The sequence below is a fragment of the Kogia breviceps genome, chromosome 9 (genome assembly GCF_026419965.1).
Source record: "Kogia breviceps isolate mKogBre1 chromosome 9, mKogBre1 haplotype 1, whole genome shotgun sequence".
Classification (NCBI taxonomy): Eukaryota; Metazoa; Chordata; class Mammalia; order Artiodactyla; family Physeteridae; genus Kogia; species Kogia breviceps.
In genome coordinates, this window is record NC_081318.1 from 86,987,706 (window position 1) to 87,005,383 (window position 17,678).

The 17,678-nt window shown below is 41.0% G+C and overlaps 1 protein-coding gene across 11 annotated transcripts in view; it reads left to right on the forward strand.

The window, feature by feature from the left end:
* The window catches only part of MAGI2 (membrane associated guanylate kinase, WW and PDZ domain containing 2), a 1,353,221-nt gene that overhangs the window by 1,333,013 nt on the left and 2,530 nt on the right, over positions 1 to 17,678 (forward strand). For 10 of the 11 annotated variants that reach the window (XM_067042757.1, XM_067042759.1, XM_067042752.1 and 7 more), the window contains one exon: positions 17,361 to 17,678. This exon is cut by the window's right edge. In XM_067042757.1, coding sequence (XP_066898858.1) covers positions 17,361 to 17,417 — 57 coding nt within the window. In that variant the 3' untranslated portion in view covers positions 17,418 to 17,678. The remainder of the gene's footprint in view (positions 1 to 17,360) is intronic. The other variant, XM_067042760.1, reaches the window with a different exon arrangement.

Consider the following 17,678-nt stretch of genomic DNA (forward strand, 5'->3'; position numbering starts at 1 on the left):
CTTTGGAGTAATGTCTATTTAGATCTTCTACCTGTTTTTGTGTGTGTGGTTTTTTTTTTTTTTTTTTTTTTTTTGCAGTATGCGGGCCTCTCACTGTTGCGGCCTCTCCCGTTGCAGAGCACAGGCTCCGGACGTGCAGGCCTAGCAGCCATGGCTCACGGGCTTAGTTGCTCCGCGGCATGTGGGATCTTCCCGGACCGGGGCACGAACCCGTGTCTCCTGCATCGGCAGGTGGATTCTCAACCACTGCGCCACCAGGGAAGCCCTACCCGTTTTTTTGATTGGGTTGTTTTCTGACAGCAGCATGAGCTGTTTAATTGGGTTCAAACTATAAATTTAATGGATGACATGTATATAAATATTTATATACATGTCATTTATTATTTCATTTGATCATCACACTTGTGGGAGGGAAGCAGAGTAGATATTTCCCTTGGGAAATTGAGGCTGGAAATGGTTAAGTTCACACCAAGTGGCAGTACTAGGGCTCGAAGCCAGACCTGCCCTGGTCACTCTTCTCTCCGCACGTTGCTGACTTACTTTCCTGAAGACAAGTGGGGTCACTTCCTCCTCAGCACGACTGTGAGGGTCCAGGTGACCAGCCAGCTCAGGCAAAATTCTGGAAGGGTGAAGTCTGTCCTTCACAGCCGTGTTACAGACATTTCCACCCCCTTACTCTTCCCCGTGCTTTATCTCCCTTCTCTGAAGCCCAACTCCCAGCTACTAATACTTAGAAAAAATTTATTAAACAAATCTTCCCTGACTTTCTCCTCTTCCCACCCCAAATGGGGAGTTTCGCATTTTAATGGAGGCTTTTTGAGATATCATTTCTTGTGCAGTGGTTTTCAAACTGTTCTGTTAGAGCTTCCAGGTTCCTGAGAAATGGTCAGAAGAGCCAGAAGGTGGGCCTGGGGGTGAATGTGAGAGACTTTGGACCCACCCAGCCAACCAAAGCCGTTCCATTTGTATCTGCTTTACACACTGGGCTTTCATTTAAGATTTTATTTGAAAAGAAGAATGTGTTGCTTTCTAAAACATGCTTTAAATAAATGAACCGACATATTTCTCATGTATCCTGTAATGCAGATACTTTGCTAATCAAGACTGATCCCCGGGCATCCCCACATCCCCAGATCAATCTGGATTATCAAGATCTTACCTCGGTTTTTTTTTTTTTTAAAATGAGTTTCCCAATCTGTTCTCCATGACAGCCCCCTGATGGGTTATACCAAGCTACTGACTCCCTTTAGCCCTCAGGGCACACAGGAAGGAACTTGGCTGTTATCTGTAGACGTTGACTGTCTTTGTATACTGTAGTGCACTGTCTAAATAAGCTCTTTTTCTATGTATGGCCTGATATGGAAAAGGTTAGGAAGCACTAGAATAGAGTAACAGTTTGGGCTTGGGCTCTGGAATTATGTAGTCAGTCATCTTGATCTCACTTACTAGCTGAGTGGTCCTGGCATATTTCTTTTCTTTTTTTTTTTTTTTTGTGGTACGCGGGCCTCTCACTGTTGTGGCCTCTCCCATTGCGGAGCACAGGCTCCGGACGCGCAGGCGCAGCGGCCGTGGCTCACGGGCCCAGACGCTCCGTGGCATGTGGGATCCTCCCAGACCGGGGCACGAACCCGCGTCCCCTGAATCGGCAGGCGGACTCTCAACCACTGCGCCACCAGGGAAGCCCTGGAATATTTCTTAATTTATCTAAGCCTCAGCTTCCTCATCTGTGAAATGTGGGTATTTCAATATAAGGGCACCATATTTCTTAGAACTGTGTGAGGATTAAAAGAGAATATATATGATATGGCATATGGCACAGTTCTTGGTACTTAGGACACACTCAGTAAATGGTAGCTCCACTGTTAATAGCTCCACTATTAATAGCCCCACCTAGTGCTGAGATTTGCCCTCTCAGCCATGGAGGTAAAGTTTGCCACAGCTTTACTACTGCAGCACCTTTGATTATGCTTTCAAAAGAGTATAAATGTGAAGCATCAATAAACAAATATGGTCACAATTTTTAAAGTTATTGATATGAATAACACCTGGTTTACATCTCTCTGGTAATAAAGGTGGAACAAATATATGTTTGAAAGCCATTAAGAATGCCTCCAGATTGGAAACAATGCTTCAAAAAGAGCAGCAGCAAAGTAAAAGAATTACTTTGTTCTGAATTTTTTTAAATGTACATTTTTCTTATTTGTATTTTGTTACAAAAAGCAATCACCTTATTGATAGCTGAACAAATCCAAATGAGCCATTATGGTTTGAACACATCTTAACAAGATTTTTCTTTAGAATACCAAATGACTTCACGTTACTGTCCTTTGATCTACTCTAATAATTTTTATATTTTCCTATAATATTCTAAATTAGAAGAAAATATATTTCAATACAACCATTTCAGTATTCTCTAACCCAGTCAACTGTGGGTTGCAAAAGGAATGGTTTTTATAAGAAATATCACTTACCAAATCCATAGATCTCTTTGCAGAAATTTTATTCATTTGAGCAGAAAAGGAATTTATGTAAAATGTATTTCTAATATCTAGCATGAATTTTTCTATATTACCGTATATTTCTTTTAGCTATTTTATTGAAGTATAGTTGATTTACAATGTTATGTTACTTTCTGCTGTATAGCAAAGTGTATCAGACATTCTTTTTTTTAACACTCTTTTCTGTTATGGTTTATTATAGGATATTGAATATAGTTCTCTGTGCTCTACAGTAGGACCTTGCTGCTTTTCCATTCTGTATATATAAAAGCTTACATCTGCTCACCCCAACCTCCCACTCCATCTCTCTCCCAATGCCCTCCCCCTTGGCAACCACCAGTCTGTTCTCTATGTCTGTGATTCTGTTTGTTTCATAGATAGGTTTGTTTGTGTCATATTTTAGATTCCACATATAAGTGATATCATATGGTATTTGTCTTTCTTTTTTTAAAAAAAAATATTTATTTTTATTTATTTGCCTGCATCGGGTCTTAGTTGTGGCATGCAGGATCTTTGTTGAGGTATGCGGGATCTTTCATTGCAGAGCGCAGGCTTCTCTGTAGTTGTGGCACATGGGCTCCAGAGTGCACAGGCTCAGTAGTTGTGGCATGTGGGATCTTCATTGCGGAGTGTGGGCTTCTCTCTAGTTGTGGTTCGTGGGCTCCAGAGCACATAGGCTCAGTAGTTGTGCCACTCGGGCTCTCTAGTTGCAGCATGCAAGCTCTCTAGTTGTGGCACGCGGGCTCTAAAGCGAGCGGGCTCAGTAGTTGTGGCACGTGGGTTTTTTTTAAAGATTTACTTATTATTTATTTTATTTATTTTTGGCTGCATTGGGTCTTAGTTGCAGCATGCGGGATCTTTGTTGTGGCACACGGGCTTCTCTAGTTGTGATGCAGAGGCTTCTCTGTAGTTGTGACACACGGGTTCCAGAGCACGTGGGTGCTGTAGTTTGTGGCACGCAGACTTAGTTACCCTGCGGTATGTGGGATCTTAGTTCCCCAACCAAGGATCAAATCCGCATCCCCTGCATTGGAAGGCGGATTCTTAACCACTGGACCACTAGGGAAGTCCCTGTCTTTCTCTTTCTGACTTATTTCACTTAGTATGGTAATCTCAAGTTGCATCCATGTTGCTGGAAATGGCATTATTTCCTTCTTGTTTATGGCTGCGTAGAACTCCATTGTATATATGTACCACATCTTCTTTATCCATTCATCTGTAAATGGACATTTTTCCATATCTTGGCTATTGTGAATAGTGCTGCTATGAACATAGGGGTGCCTGTGTCTTTTTGAATTAGAGTTTTGTCTAGATATATACCCATGAGTGGGATTGCAAGATCATGTGTTAATTATATTTTTAGTTTTCTATAGCAGCTACACCCACTTAAATTCCCACCAACAGTGTAGGAGGGTTCCCTTTTCTCCACATCCTCTCCAACATTTGTTATTTGTAAAGTTTTTAATGATGGCCATTCTGACCGGTATGAGGTGGTACCTCATTGTAGTTTTGATTTGCATTTCTGTAATAATTAGTGATGATGAGCATCTTTCTGTGTGCCTGTTGGCCATCTGTATTTCTTCTTTGGAAAAATGTCTGTTTAGGTCTTCTGCCCATTTTTCAATCGGGTTGTTGTTTTGTTATTGAGTTGTATGAGCTGTTTGTATATTTTGGAAATTAAGCCCTTGTCAGTCACATCATTTGCAAATATTTTCTCCCATTCCATGGGTTGTCTTTTCGTTTTGTTTACGGTTTTTCCTTTGCTGTACAAAAGCTTATCAGTTTGATTAGGTCCCATTTGTTTATTTTTGCTTTTATTTCTATTGCCTTGGGAGACTAACCTAAGAAAACATTGGTACCATTTATGCCAGAGAATGTTTTGCCTATGTTCTCTTCTAGGAGTTTTATGATGTCATGTCTTATATTTAAGTCTTTAAGCCATTTTGAGTTTATTTTTGTGTATGATGTGAGGGTGCGTTCTAACTTCATCAATTTACATGTGGCCGTCCAACTTTTCCAACACCACTTGAGAAGAGACTTTTTCCCATTGTAGTATGAGTATTTTCAATTCAGTTCAGCTTCAAGGTGTGACAGTGTGAGGGATATTTGTAAAGTACATAGTATTATCCCCACCCTTAAGAAACCTAATTTCATCATTCTGATTCCAGCCTATATGCCCAGCATTTCCACAAATCAACACCCTAACTATGGTGACTGTCCTTCTATGTCCAAGGTTCCAACACAAATAGCATTTCAGAGTCTCCATTTGGAATAATGATGGCTCTCCCTCTGACAGTGCCTTTGATGGGAGTTTCTGTCATACTGCCCTAGAAGAGATGAGCCCCATTTCTCAATCAAAATAGTCGATAGCAAAGGAGTCTACTGACAGTGCTTCAGCTGAGCTTGTAGAACCTCACCCAATTCAGAAAATCATTCAGCAGCCCTGCTCCATTACCTCCCAGCTATGTAGCCTTGAACAAGGGACTTAAACTCTTTGTGCCTCAGTTTCCCCATCTGTAAAATGTGCAAGTTTACAGGTGAGTAAATACATTTCAAGGGTTTAGAAGAGTGCCTGGTACCTAGGAAACACCTCAGTCCATGTTAAGTGTTGTCAATATTGGTCATTCCAGGGGTGGTAACAGTATTATTACTTTTCTGAACACACTAATCCAAAAGGCAACCACTAGACTGCAGGCCCCAGCCCTAATTGAGAGGAGGAGAGAAGTGCAGGAACTCTTTTCCAGGGTTTGGGGGACCAATCAGCAGAAACTGGAAGCCCTAAGCCTCTCAGGTGAGGTGTGGGGCAGGAGACAGGCCCTCTTTCCCTGCAACAATCCCTGGCTTCCTTCCAAGGGGTCTCCCTTACTCTTCAGCATAGGATAAAGTGAACTCTTCCCTGATTTGAGTTACATTTTCCCCTTCTGTACAAATTTTTGCTGCTGATGAGAGCCAGATGGGAAAACCAATAATGCAGATACTTATTTACCACAGTAAGTAGTTTATTCCTAGTGGGTCACCTCTCTGGTATTGTCACTCGGGTTATATTCCATAAAATAAACAAGCTGTTGAAGCACAGTAGGTAAGGTTTTTTTTTTAATCTCGGGCATATGAAGTGAAAGAGAGCATTTTTATTTTTCAGTATTGCCAAGTTCCTGTGAGATAATTTAAGAGGTCATATATCTTTTAACTCAGAGATAATGGTGTGTGTGTTTGTATGTAATGTGTGTGCATATATACTAATGACATGTACTTTGTAATTATGTGTTAATTGGTCTGTTTTCTAGGAGAGATCCAAACTGCCTAGTGCCGATAATGGCAAGGGGAATAAACTTGATCCTAACTTGGGAAAGGGATTTGCCTCTCCCCCAATGGCACATAAGATATATAAGTTCTATATCTATATATCTTATCTGAACATTCACTGGCATGTTGATTCATGATTCCCGTGGGATGAAGCTCCTTTAAGCAAAGTCATTATGTCATTATGGCTGATAAGATTACAAAGGGAAAGAACATCTGTTAAGTCAGATGGACTTGGATCTGGAACTTCACCTTACTGCATCCCAGGAGCCACCAGTGAAAGCTGAAAACTCTTCCCAATGTACGTCCTGTCACTGGAGTCCTCCTTGTGCTGTCCTCCCCCAGACATCTTTCTTTCCTCTCCCACTTCAAGTAGGCATGATCATTTCACCACCATTCTCCCTCTGAAGGCATTTGGTTTCAAATCTTCCATTTCTATTTGCGAAATAGATTTATTTGTTCATCAGATATACACTGAGCATGTATTATTGTGTCAACCACTATGCTAGGTATTAAGTCCACTGTGATAAACAAGACCAGTATGGTCACTGCCCTCATGAAACTTACAATCTACTAGTTGAGACTGATGTTAATCAAATGAGGAAGCAACTGTGTAATTCCAAATTATAAGCACTATGAGGAAGTAAAGACAAGATGCTGTTGAGGAGAGCAGAGTGTCTACTGTGGGTTGGGGTTCTCTGGGGTGATATTTAAGAGTCCTAAAAAATGAAAAAGAACCCACCATGTGAACCGCCGTGGGGAGAACCTTCTGGTACGTCCCAGAATAGAGAATGAGCTTGTCCTTTGAGTAACTGCACCAAGACCAGTGTGGATGGGAAACAGAAGATGGACATAAAGCTAGGGAGGCTGGCAGGGGCCAGATAATGCAGGCTTTTGTGGGTCATGTCGGTCATTTTGGATTTTACTGTAAGAGCGGTGAGAATCCACCAAAAGTTTTAAGCAAAGGAACGGCATGATCAAATTTATGTCTCAAAGAGATTGTTGTGGATGCTGCACGGAGAACCACCAGAGGCAGGCAAGAGTGGCCAAGAGAAGAGTGGGTTAAATGGTGGGAGACCACATGAGAAACAAGACTTTGGCAGGCCCATCCCTTGGGTGTTGTAACTAGGTTAGTTGTCCTGGCCTCTGAACTCAGGGGAGGGTATGTGGCTTACAGTATACTGCACTTAACTTCTGCTGTCTGAACAACATAGAAATTCAGATTTGAATTTCCTTTCTTTACCAGTATCCCCAAGAGTTTAGAAAATATGTCCACGCTGTGGCCTTCTTTTAAGTGTGATTATCTCAGGTGGCCCACATGGGTTGCATTCTTCCAAGACTGTCCTGTATCTTAAACTAGGATGGTGAAAGTGAAGGGGAACCTGAGCTGACAGAGTCCACGTGTATTTGAAAATGAGACTAATAAGCCTTGCAGGCGGCTTGTATTTGTGAGGGGAGAGAGAGAAAGGAATCACAGATGACTCCAAGGGATGGTTGCACCATTCACCAAGATGGGATAAATAAGGAAGGAGTGCAGAATGGATTTGGGAAGACAAGATTTGCTTTGGCGGCTTGTTAAATTGAAGATGCCAATGAATGGTCTGAGCAGAGATACCAAGTAGGCAGATGGATATATCAGCACAGAGCCCATAGCACAGAGCTTAGCAAAAGCATTTGGGAGAAGCTGTTGTACAAAAGCACCATAAGTAGATGAGAACACTTGGGAGAGACCGTGAAGAATGCCAACAGTTAGAGGCCAGGTAAAAGAAGAGTAATCTATAACGTAGACTGAGAAGGACCAGACAGGGGGGTGGGAAAAAGAGCAGGAGAAAGGCATGTTATAGAAGTCTGGAGTCCAGCTCATTTCTGGGAGCAGTCACCTGTGAGAAATGTGGTGAGATGAAGCATCTAGATGATACCACGAGGTGTCCTCTGGATTTGACAGCAGAAAGATCATGGGTGACCTTGAAGAGAACAGTTCCACTCAGGTGAGGATGAGAGAGGGCAGGCAGAAGAAGCCGACTTGGAATAAAAAGCTTTCTCCTTTCTGATTGCAGCCATTGGGCCTGGGGATGTTTTTTGGACAAAGAGGCTCCAGAAATCCCAGCAGGCACATATGGCCCATTATGTCTTTCGAGGATGCGTCTCTGTTATTTCTAATTCTAGTTAGAACATCTCCAACAGGAAGGATGTGTGAAGCTCGTCCTCCTAAGCAAGGACTCTGAAGTGAACATGATCGCATGTGGCCAGGCCAGGTTCAAGAAAAAAAAAAGGGGGGGGGGGGCATGGGCGACGGCCAAAATAAGGTTTCAAGGAATCAGAACTGAACGTGGTTAATTCTTCTGGTTATGGTGTGTCAGAATTCCATGAAAACTAGTTTGAAATATTACAGAAGGCTTCCCCCATGAACTGTCTAGGTGACAGTTCATGTCACCTAGACAGGCAGGTGAAAGGTGAGGAAGGGGCTGCCTGCCATCTGCCCTTGGTGCTTCATGGAGCTTTGCAGACTTGTGCCTGGTGCGGACACCATGTGTCTCATAGTGAACTGGAGAATTCTTGCCCAGAAAACTGTGGAACCACATATATAAATGTCCATCTTGAGATCCCTTTAGGATCTAGTTCATTTAAATTTAGACTAATATTCTTAATCAGTAGTGGCTTGAAACATTTTAACTTTCAGTTTCTCCCACTAAGTATTTAATGATCTACAAACGCTTGCAAAATTTGTTTATAATAAAAGGGATTCTTTTGTATTTTGAATAATTTCACCTTCTGGTTTATCATTATAAGTAAGACATTCACAAATAAATGCTAAATACTCTGATCAGTGCTGGGATCTAGTTCCTGTTGGCCTACTCAGTGGCCACTGAGCATGTCCATTTCACTGCTTAGATCCTATTTGCAAGGTGACATCTTAGGACAATTTTCTCAATAAAAAGAGTTAAGAAACCCAGCATTTTACTCCTGGCTGACCCATTTTGTAATCTTGGTCAAGTTACTTAACCTCTCTCTGCTTCGAGTCCTCCTTCAGGAAATGGTGTGAATAATATCAACCTTCCTATATCTCAGAAGTGACTTGAGGCCAGCTACTTGTCTCTGCCATGTGTGACATCATGGTGGGGAAAAAGAGCTTTTAAAATGTGAAATATTATTAGCCTGGTGCAAATCAGAGGTTATCACTGCAAAAGGCCTCTACAGAGGCCTTTTGAAGACTTCTTTTAACCCTTTCAGGCAGTATCTTCCTATAGGGGTAGAGTTGCCACCTTTTATCATTTATTTCATTTTAAAGCTCTAACCCAGGCAGAAGCAGAACATACTTGAGTTTTCATTGAAAACATTTGCATTTGAAGATTTCAGAATACTCCTGGAGGTAACCAAGGATACCTGAGATAGAGCAAAACCATACTTGGAATCATAGCATATGGGAATGGCTGATTTACTGCACTTATTCAAAACTTCACCTGCATGTATGCTAGTTCATAGGGCCAGACCATTAGTAGACAGTCACTGAGGCACAGAAGAAAAATCTGGCTCAACTATATGTGAAAAATCATAACTCTCCTGTTGCACGGTGCTTTTCCCTTTGGAAGTGCATGCCTCACCTCTGTGGGTAAACATTCTATCTCTACCTTATAAAGGGAGAAATTGAGGCTCAGAGAGATCGAGTGGTAAATGCCAGAGGCAGGAGTAAGTTCCAGGTCTTCTGATGCTTTTCTAGGATTTTTCTCTAAGTGAACTTGATAATGGGTATCAGTCTATGGAAAGAAGGAAGAGAACATTGCACTAAATACTCCATTCAAATTTCACAGCAAAGGAGAAACTTTTTTTTAGTATCTGATATTCTATGTGTGGCCAGAATTACTGGAACTATCTGCCCTCTTCCTCTCCTTATCTCTTTATAAATTGGCGTCAAGGGTAACATAAGAATCCTTTACTTTTAAACAAAGTAGACCCTTAACATTCATAGACCGAGTTTCTAACACATGTCATAGGGGCAGGAATTTGAATCACATGCTGGTGTGTAGGACTGAATGTCTTAGCCAGTGAGGGAGCCTCGCTGCCACGTGGCATTCAGATATCAATGTGGCTTCTTTGTTCCTCACTCATGGCCATACAGCAGTTCTATGGAAAACAATTACGCTCTAGAGTAATATTCCAAAGTTTGAGGATTTCCAAAGGCCTTGGGACATATTCCTTATAAATATTAAGGGATCACTATATTGGATTTCTCTGCTTTAATTTTGCTTTAGTGGCCAGAACCTCAGTGGCAATGTTAGTGCTCAGAATAGTAACTAAACTCATCTCAGATTCCTAACATATCTGTCCTCCTCCTACTTGGCTTCTGACCAGTGTTTGCTTAAAAAAAAAAAAAAAAAAAAAATTCTCATTTTTATCGTTCTAATTTGTATGTGTTTTGTTGTAAATTGTCTCAAATCCTTTCTTAGAGAGATCTTAAATCCCAAATAAATGTTGAAACTAGGCTTACTAGAAAGAGTCATCTAGCTTAGTCCCAGGCCTACTATAATGTCAGAACTACTAAAGAGAATTAAGAACAATGATTTCTTAAAAGACAAGACAGTAATGAATGTTCTGATTTAATTTTTTATTAAAGTATTTTTCATTGAAGTATTTTATTTTCATTTTATTTTTTAATTGAAGTATAGTTGATTTATAGTATCATGTTAGTTTCAGGTATACAGCACAGTGATTCAGTTCTACATACATATATACTTCAGATTCTCTTCCTCCATAGGCCATCACAAAATATTGAGTACAGTTCCCTACGCTACACAGTTAGGTCCTTGTTGTTTATTTTATGTATAGTAGAATGTATATATTAATCCCAACGTCCTAATTTATCCTTCCCCTCACTCCCCTTTTACCTTTGGTAACCATAAGTTTGTTTTTTATGTCTGTGAATCTTTCTGTTTAGAAAATGAGCTCATTTGTATCTTTTTTTATTGTTTTGTTTAGATTCCACATATAATCAACATTATATGACACTTATCTTTTTCTGTCTGACTTCACTTAGTATAATAATCTCCAGGTCCATCCATTTGCTGCAGATAACATTTCTTTGTTTAATGGCTAAGTAATATTCCATATACACCACATCTTCTTCATCCTTTCATCTGATGATGGACACTTACATTGTTTTCCATGCCTTGGCTATTGTAAATAGTGCTGCAGTGACCATTGGGGTGCATGTATCTTGTGGAATTATGGTTTTCTCTGGATATTTGCCTAGGAGTGGGATTGCTGGATGATATAACTCTATTTTTAGTTTTTTTCAATGGAACCTCCATACTCTTCTCCATAGTGGCTGTATACCAATTTACATTCCCACCAACAGTGTAGGAGGATTCCCTTTTCTCCACACCCTCTCCAGCACTTATTGCTTGTAGACTTTTTGATGATGACCATTCTGACCAGTGTGAGGTGATCCCTGCATTGTAGTTTTTTTTTCTTTTTGCAGTACACAGGTTTCTCACTGTTGTGGCCCCTCCTGCTGTGGAGCACAGGCTCTGGACGCGCAGGCCCAGGGGCCATGGCTCATGGGCCCAGCTGCTCCGCGGCACGTGGGACCGGACCAGGGCACGAACCCGTGTCCCCTGCATTGGCAGGCAGACTCTCAACCACTGCGCCACCAGGGAAGCCCTGCATTGTAGTTTTGATCTGCATTTCTCTAATAGTTAGCAATGTTGAGCATCTTTTCATGTGCCTATTGGCCATCTGCATGTCTTCTTTGGAGAAATGTCTATTTAGATATACTGCCCATTTTTTGATTGGGTTGTTTGGTTTTTTAATATTGAACTGTATGAGCTGTTTGTATATTTTGGAAATTAATCCCTTGTTGGTTGCATCATTTTCAGATGTTTTCTCCCATTCTATAGGTAGTCTTTTTGTTTTGTTTATAGTTTCCTTTGCTATGCAAAAGCTTTTAAGTTTCATTAGGTCCCATTTGTTTATCTTTTATTTCCATTACTCTAAGAGACAGATCCAAAAAGATAGTGTCACGATTTACATTGAAGAGTGTCCTGCCTATGTTTTCCTCTAGAGGTTTTATAGTATCCAGTCTTACATTTAGGTCTTTAATCCATTTTGAATTTATTTTTGTGTATGGTGTTAGAGAATGTTCTAATTTCATTCTTTTATTGGGTTGGCTAAGAAGTTCATTTGGGTTTTTCTGTAAGACTAATTAGGTAATTAATTAGGTAATAATTCCATAAGATTATGGAAGAACCTGAACATACATTTTGGCCAACCAAATACATGTAGCTGACCAGTTTTCCCAGCACCACTTATTGAAGAGACTGTCTTTTTCTCCATTGTATATTCTTGCCTCCTTTGTCATAGATTGATGATAGGTGCATGGGTTTATTTCTGGGCTTTCTATCCTGTTCCATTGATCTATGTGTCTGTTTTTGTGCCAGTATCATACTGTTTTGATTACTGTAGCTTTGTAGTTTAGTCTGAATCAGGGAGCCTGATTTCTCCAGCTTGGTTTGGATTTTTTCTCAAGATTGCTTTGACTGTTTGGGGTCTTTTGTGTTTCCATACAACTTTAAAAATTTTTTGTTCTAGTTCTGTGAAAAATGCCATTGCTAATTTGATAGGGATTTCACTGAATCTGTAGATTGCCTTGGGTAGTATAGTCATTTGGACAATGTTGATTCTTCCAATCCAAGAACACGGTGTATCTTTCCATTTGTTAGTATCATCTTTAATTTCTTTCATCAGTGTCTTATAGTTTTCAGAGTACAGGTCTTTTGCCTCCTTAGGCAGGTTTATTCCTAGGTATTTTGTTCTTGATGAAATGGTAAGTGGGAGTGTTTCCTTAGTTTCTCTTTCTGATCTTTCATTGCTAATGCATAGAAATGCAACAGATTTCTGTGTATTAATTTTGTGTCTTGCAACTTTACCAAATACATTGATGAGCTCTAGTAGTTTTCTGGTAGCATCTTTAGGATTTTCTAGATATTATAGTATCATGTCATCTGCAAACAGTGACAGTTTTACTCCTTTTTTTCCCAATTTGGATCTCCTTTATTTCTTTTTCTTCTCTGATAGCAGGGGCTAGGACTTGTGAAACTATGTTGAATAAAAATGGTGAGAGTGGACATCCTTGTCTTGTTCCTGATCTTACAGGAAATGCTTTCAGTTTTTCACCATTGAGAATGATGTTTGCTGTGTGTCTGTCATAAATGTCCTTTATTATGTTGATGGTTGGTTCCCTCTATGCCCAGTTTCTGGAGAGTTTTTTTAATCATAAATGGATGTTGAATTTTATCAAAAGCTTTTTCTGCATCTGTTGAGATAATCATCTGGTTTTTTTTTCTTCAATTTGTTAATGTGGTGTATCACACTGATTGATTCATGGGTATTTAACCCTGGGATAAACCCCACTTGACCATGGTGTATGATCCTTTTAATGTGTTTTGAATTCAGTTTGTGGATTCTGTTGAGGATTTTTACGTCTATGCTCATCAGTGATATTGGCCTATGATTTTTTTTTTTTTTTTTTTTTTTTGTGGAATCTGTCTGATTTGGGTATTAGGGTGATGGTTGCCTCATAGAATGGGTTTGGAAGTGCTCCTTCCTCTGCAATTCTTTGAAATAGTTTCAGAAGGATAGGTTTAAGTTACCTCTTCTTCAGATGTTTGGTAGAATTCGCCTGTGTTATCCATCTCGTCCTGGACTTTGTTGGGAGTTCTTTAATCACAGATTCAATTTCAGTACTTGTAATTGGTCTGTTCATATTTTCTATTTCTTCCTGGTTCAGTCGTGGAAGGTTATACCTTTCTAAGAATTTGTCCATTTCTTCCAGGTTGTCCATTTTATTGGCATAGAGTTGCTTGTAGTAGTCTCTTAGGACGCCTTTGTATTTCTGTGGTGTCCGTTGTAACTTCTCCATTTTCATTTCTAATTTTATTGATTTGGGTCCTATCCTTTTTCTTGATGAGTCTGGCTAAAGGTTATCAATTTTATCTTCTCAAAGAACCAGCTTTTAGTTTTACTGATCTTTGCTATTGTTTCATTCATTTTTTTCTGATCTGATCTTTATGATTTCTTTCCTTCTACTAACTTTGGGTTTTGTTTGTTCTTCTTTCTCTAGTTCCTTTAGGTGTAAGGTTACATTGTTTGAGATTTTTCTTGTTTCTTGAGGTAAGACTGTATTGCTGCAAACTTCCCTCCTAGAACTGCTTTTGCTGTGTCCCATAGGTTTTGGATCATTTTCATTTGTCTAGGTATTTTTTTGATTGCCTCTGATTTCTTCAGTGATCCATTGGTAATTCAGTAGCAGATGGTTTATCCTCCATGTGTTTGTGTTTTTTGCATTTTTTTTCTTCAAGTTAATTTCTAAACTCACAGTGTTGTGGTTGGAAAAGATGCTTCATTTGATTTCAATTTTCTTAAACTTATCAAGACTTCCTTTGTGGCCCAGCATGTGATCTACTCTGGAGAATGTTGCATGTGCACTTGAGAAGAATGTTATGTTCTGCTCCTTTAGCATGGAATGTTCTTGAAGTATCAATTTAGTTCATCTGGTCTAATGTGTCATTTAAGGCCTGTGTTTTCTTGTTTTCTGTCTGGATGATCTATTGATTTAAGTGGGGTGTTAAAATCCCCCACTATTACTGTGTTGCTGTCAATTTCTCCTTCTATTTCTGTTAACATTTGCTGTATATATTGAGGTGATCCTCTGTTGGGCACATATATATTTACAATTATTATATCTTCTTGGATTGATCCCTTGGTCACTATGTAGTGTCCTTCCTTGTCTCTTGTAACAGTCTTTATTTTAAAGTCTAGTTTGTCTGATATGAATATTGCTACTCCAGCTTTCTTTTGACTTACATTTGCATGAAATACCTTTTTCCATCCCCTCACTTTCAGTCTGTATGTGTCCCTAGGTCTGAAGTGGGTCTCTTGTAGACAGTGTATATACATGTCTTGTTTTTGTATCCATTCAGCCAGTCTATGTCGTTTGGTTGGAGCATTTAATCCATTCACATTTAAGGTAATTATCAATATGTATGTTCTAATTGCCATTTTATTAATTGTTTGGATTTGTTTTGTAGGTCTTTTTTCTTCCTTTTTTGTTCTCTTGTGATTTGATGACTATCTTTAGTGTTGTCTTTGGATTCCTTTTGTGTGTATGTGTTTATATCCATTAGACTTTTCGTTTGTGATTACTGTAAGGTTCTGATATAGCAGTCTGTATGTATACATGATTGTTTAAGTTGCTGATCTCTTAATTTCAAGTGCATTTCAAGTATGCTGCATTTGTGCTCTCATCTCACGATTACTGATTTTGATATCATATTTGTGTGTGGATGATTTCCTGCCTTTATCAGTGAGCTTTCCCATTTCATACTTTGTTTCTAGTTGTGGCCTTGTCTTTTCCACTTAGAGAAGTTTCTTTAGCATCTGTTGTAAAGCTGGTTTGGTGGTGCTGAATTCTTTCAGTGTCTTCTTGTCTATAAAGCTTTTAATTTCTCCATCAAATCTGAATGAGATCCTTGCTGGGTATTCTTGGTTGTAGGTTTTTCCTTTCATCATTTTAAATACATTGTGCCACTCCCTTCTGTCCTGCAGAGTTTCAGCTGAAGAATCAGCTGATAATCTTATGGGGGTTCCCTTGTATGTAATTTTTTGCTTTTCCCTTGTTGCTTTTAATATGTTCTCTTTGCTCTGTGTCTCAATGTGTTCCTCCTTGGGTTAGTCCTGTATGGGACTCTCTGTGCTTCCTGGACTTGGGTGACTGTTGTCTGTCTGCTGGGTGGGGCTGTGTTCCCACCCTGTTGGTTGTTTGGCCTGAGGTGTCCCAGTGCTGGAGCCTACAGGCTGTTTGGGGGACCAGGTCTTGGTGCCAAGGTCCCAAAATCTCTGCCTCTAGCCAGAGTTCCCGTAGGTCCCTGCTATGTCCATCACCAGCTTTTATGCCCCCCACCTTTTCAGGAGCCTCTCCAAGACCAGCAGGTAGGTCTGGCCCAAGCACCTATGGAGTTACTTACTCCTTTTGTCCTGGGTCCCACTGCATACAAGACCTTGTGTGTGCACTCCAAGAGTGGAGTCTCTGTTTCCCCCAGGACTGTGGGGCTCCTGCACTCAAGCCCTGCTGGCCAAAGACAAATACTGTGGGGGCTCCACCTCCCCATGCCAGACCTCTAGGCTAGGGAGTCTGGCATGGGGCCCAGAGCTCTCTCTCTCTGGTGGGAGAACTTTTGTGATATAATCATTCTCCAGTTTGTGACCTGGGTCATATGGGATTTGATTATATCACCAGTGCACCCCTCCTACCATCTCTTGGTTTCTTCTTACGTCTCTGGATGCAGAATATTGTTTTTTTGATAGATTCCAGTCTTTTTTTAATCAATGGTTGTTTAGCAGTTAGTTGTGATTTTGGCATGCTTGTGACAGGAGGTGAGCTCAAGGTCCTTTTACTCTGCCATCTTGTCTCCAACCAACCTCAGGTTCTTGCAGAATAAAATACTTTATGTTTTAACCAAAAAGTTTGAACATCTAATAGGCAGCTTTATATTACCTGTTTGAATCTTGGAACACAAATTGGACAATATAACCTGAAAGGAAAGTTGGAGATATATATATATACATATATATATACGGGAAAGAGCTCCTAAAAGGTGTCCACCCAGGAAGTCAAAGTTTCTGCAAAACTTTCTAACACCTGCAGGCAAAACCTCACAAAAGGGTTCCAATCCTTCCACACCAGCCTGTTCTGGCTAACCACCTCTGTCCCTCAATGGAATAATGAACCTTTTTATAGATGAATTTATCCACATTCTGTATCTGGTGATAGCTAAGAATTATGTCTTGAGTGACACCTAATGGTTGAGAAAGTTACTCCCCCAACCATTTTCTGAATTACCTGGGTGCCTGTTAAAAATGCAGAGAGGGCTTCCCTGGTGTTGCAGTGGTTGAGAGTCCGCGTACTGATACAGGGGACACGTGTTCGTGCCCCGGTCCGGGAAGATCCCAAATGCTGCGGAGCGGCTGGGCCCGTGAGCCATGGCCGCTGAGCCTGTGCTTCGCAATGGGAGACGCCACAACAGTGAGAGGCCCGTGTAACGGGAAAAAAATTTAAAAATGCAGAGAAATTCCTTGGCCCTTTCCTACTGGAATCTCTGGGTCGGACCACTGAGGAATCTGTATTTTTCAAAACTGGCCCAGGTGATTCACAGGTATCCTTGAGTTTGAGAACCACTGATTCAGGTGCTCCCAAGTCAGATATCCACACAGGGCTGGCAGACCTGATGACACTGCCAAGGCAAAGGGATGGGTTAGGCCTGAGCTTTGTAACCACCTTCCTGAACACTCAAAGAGGGAAGGGGTGGTGTAAAGAGGGTGGGGAACACAAAATCCCCAGGGATAAGGTCAGCTGCCCTCCTGGCAGTGAGGTGGGGGGTGGCAGTGGCCTGGGACCTTGAGAGGAGTAGCCCTTGGCCGCCTTCTCTCATTCCCAATGTGGAGGGAGGTTGCGGGAGTGTGAAAAGCATGTGCTGCACGGCTCTAACGCCTGTGCTTCCTGCCCTACAGACGATTCCAGCTCCTGGAGTTCTCCCGCTGCTGCCTCCCCAGGTCTGCCGGAAGTAGGCATCTCCCTCGAGGACATCCTCTCTCCATTCTCTCCATCACATCCAGCCCCACCATCCGACCCTAACAACCAGATAAGCCCAGACCCAACTTGGGATATCAAAAGGGAACACGACGTTAGGAAACCAAAGGAGCTTTCAGCCGGCAGCCAGAAGAAGCAGCGCCTCGGGGAGCAGAGTGAGCTTTCGGCAAGCCCGCAGCGGGCCGTGCAGCCGAAGCTCACGGAGGTGCCTGGTGGCCAGGGGCAGCCTGAGGCCAGCA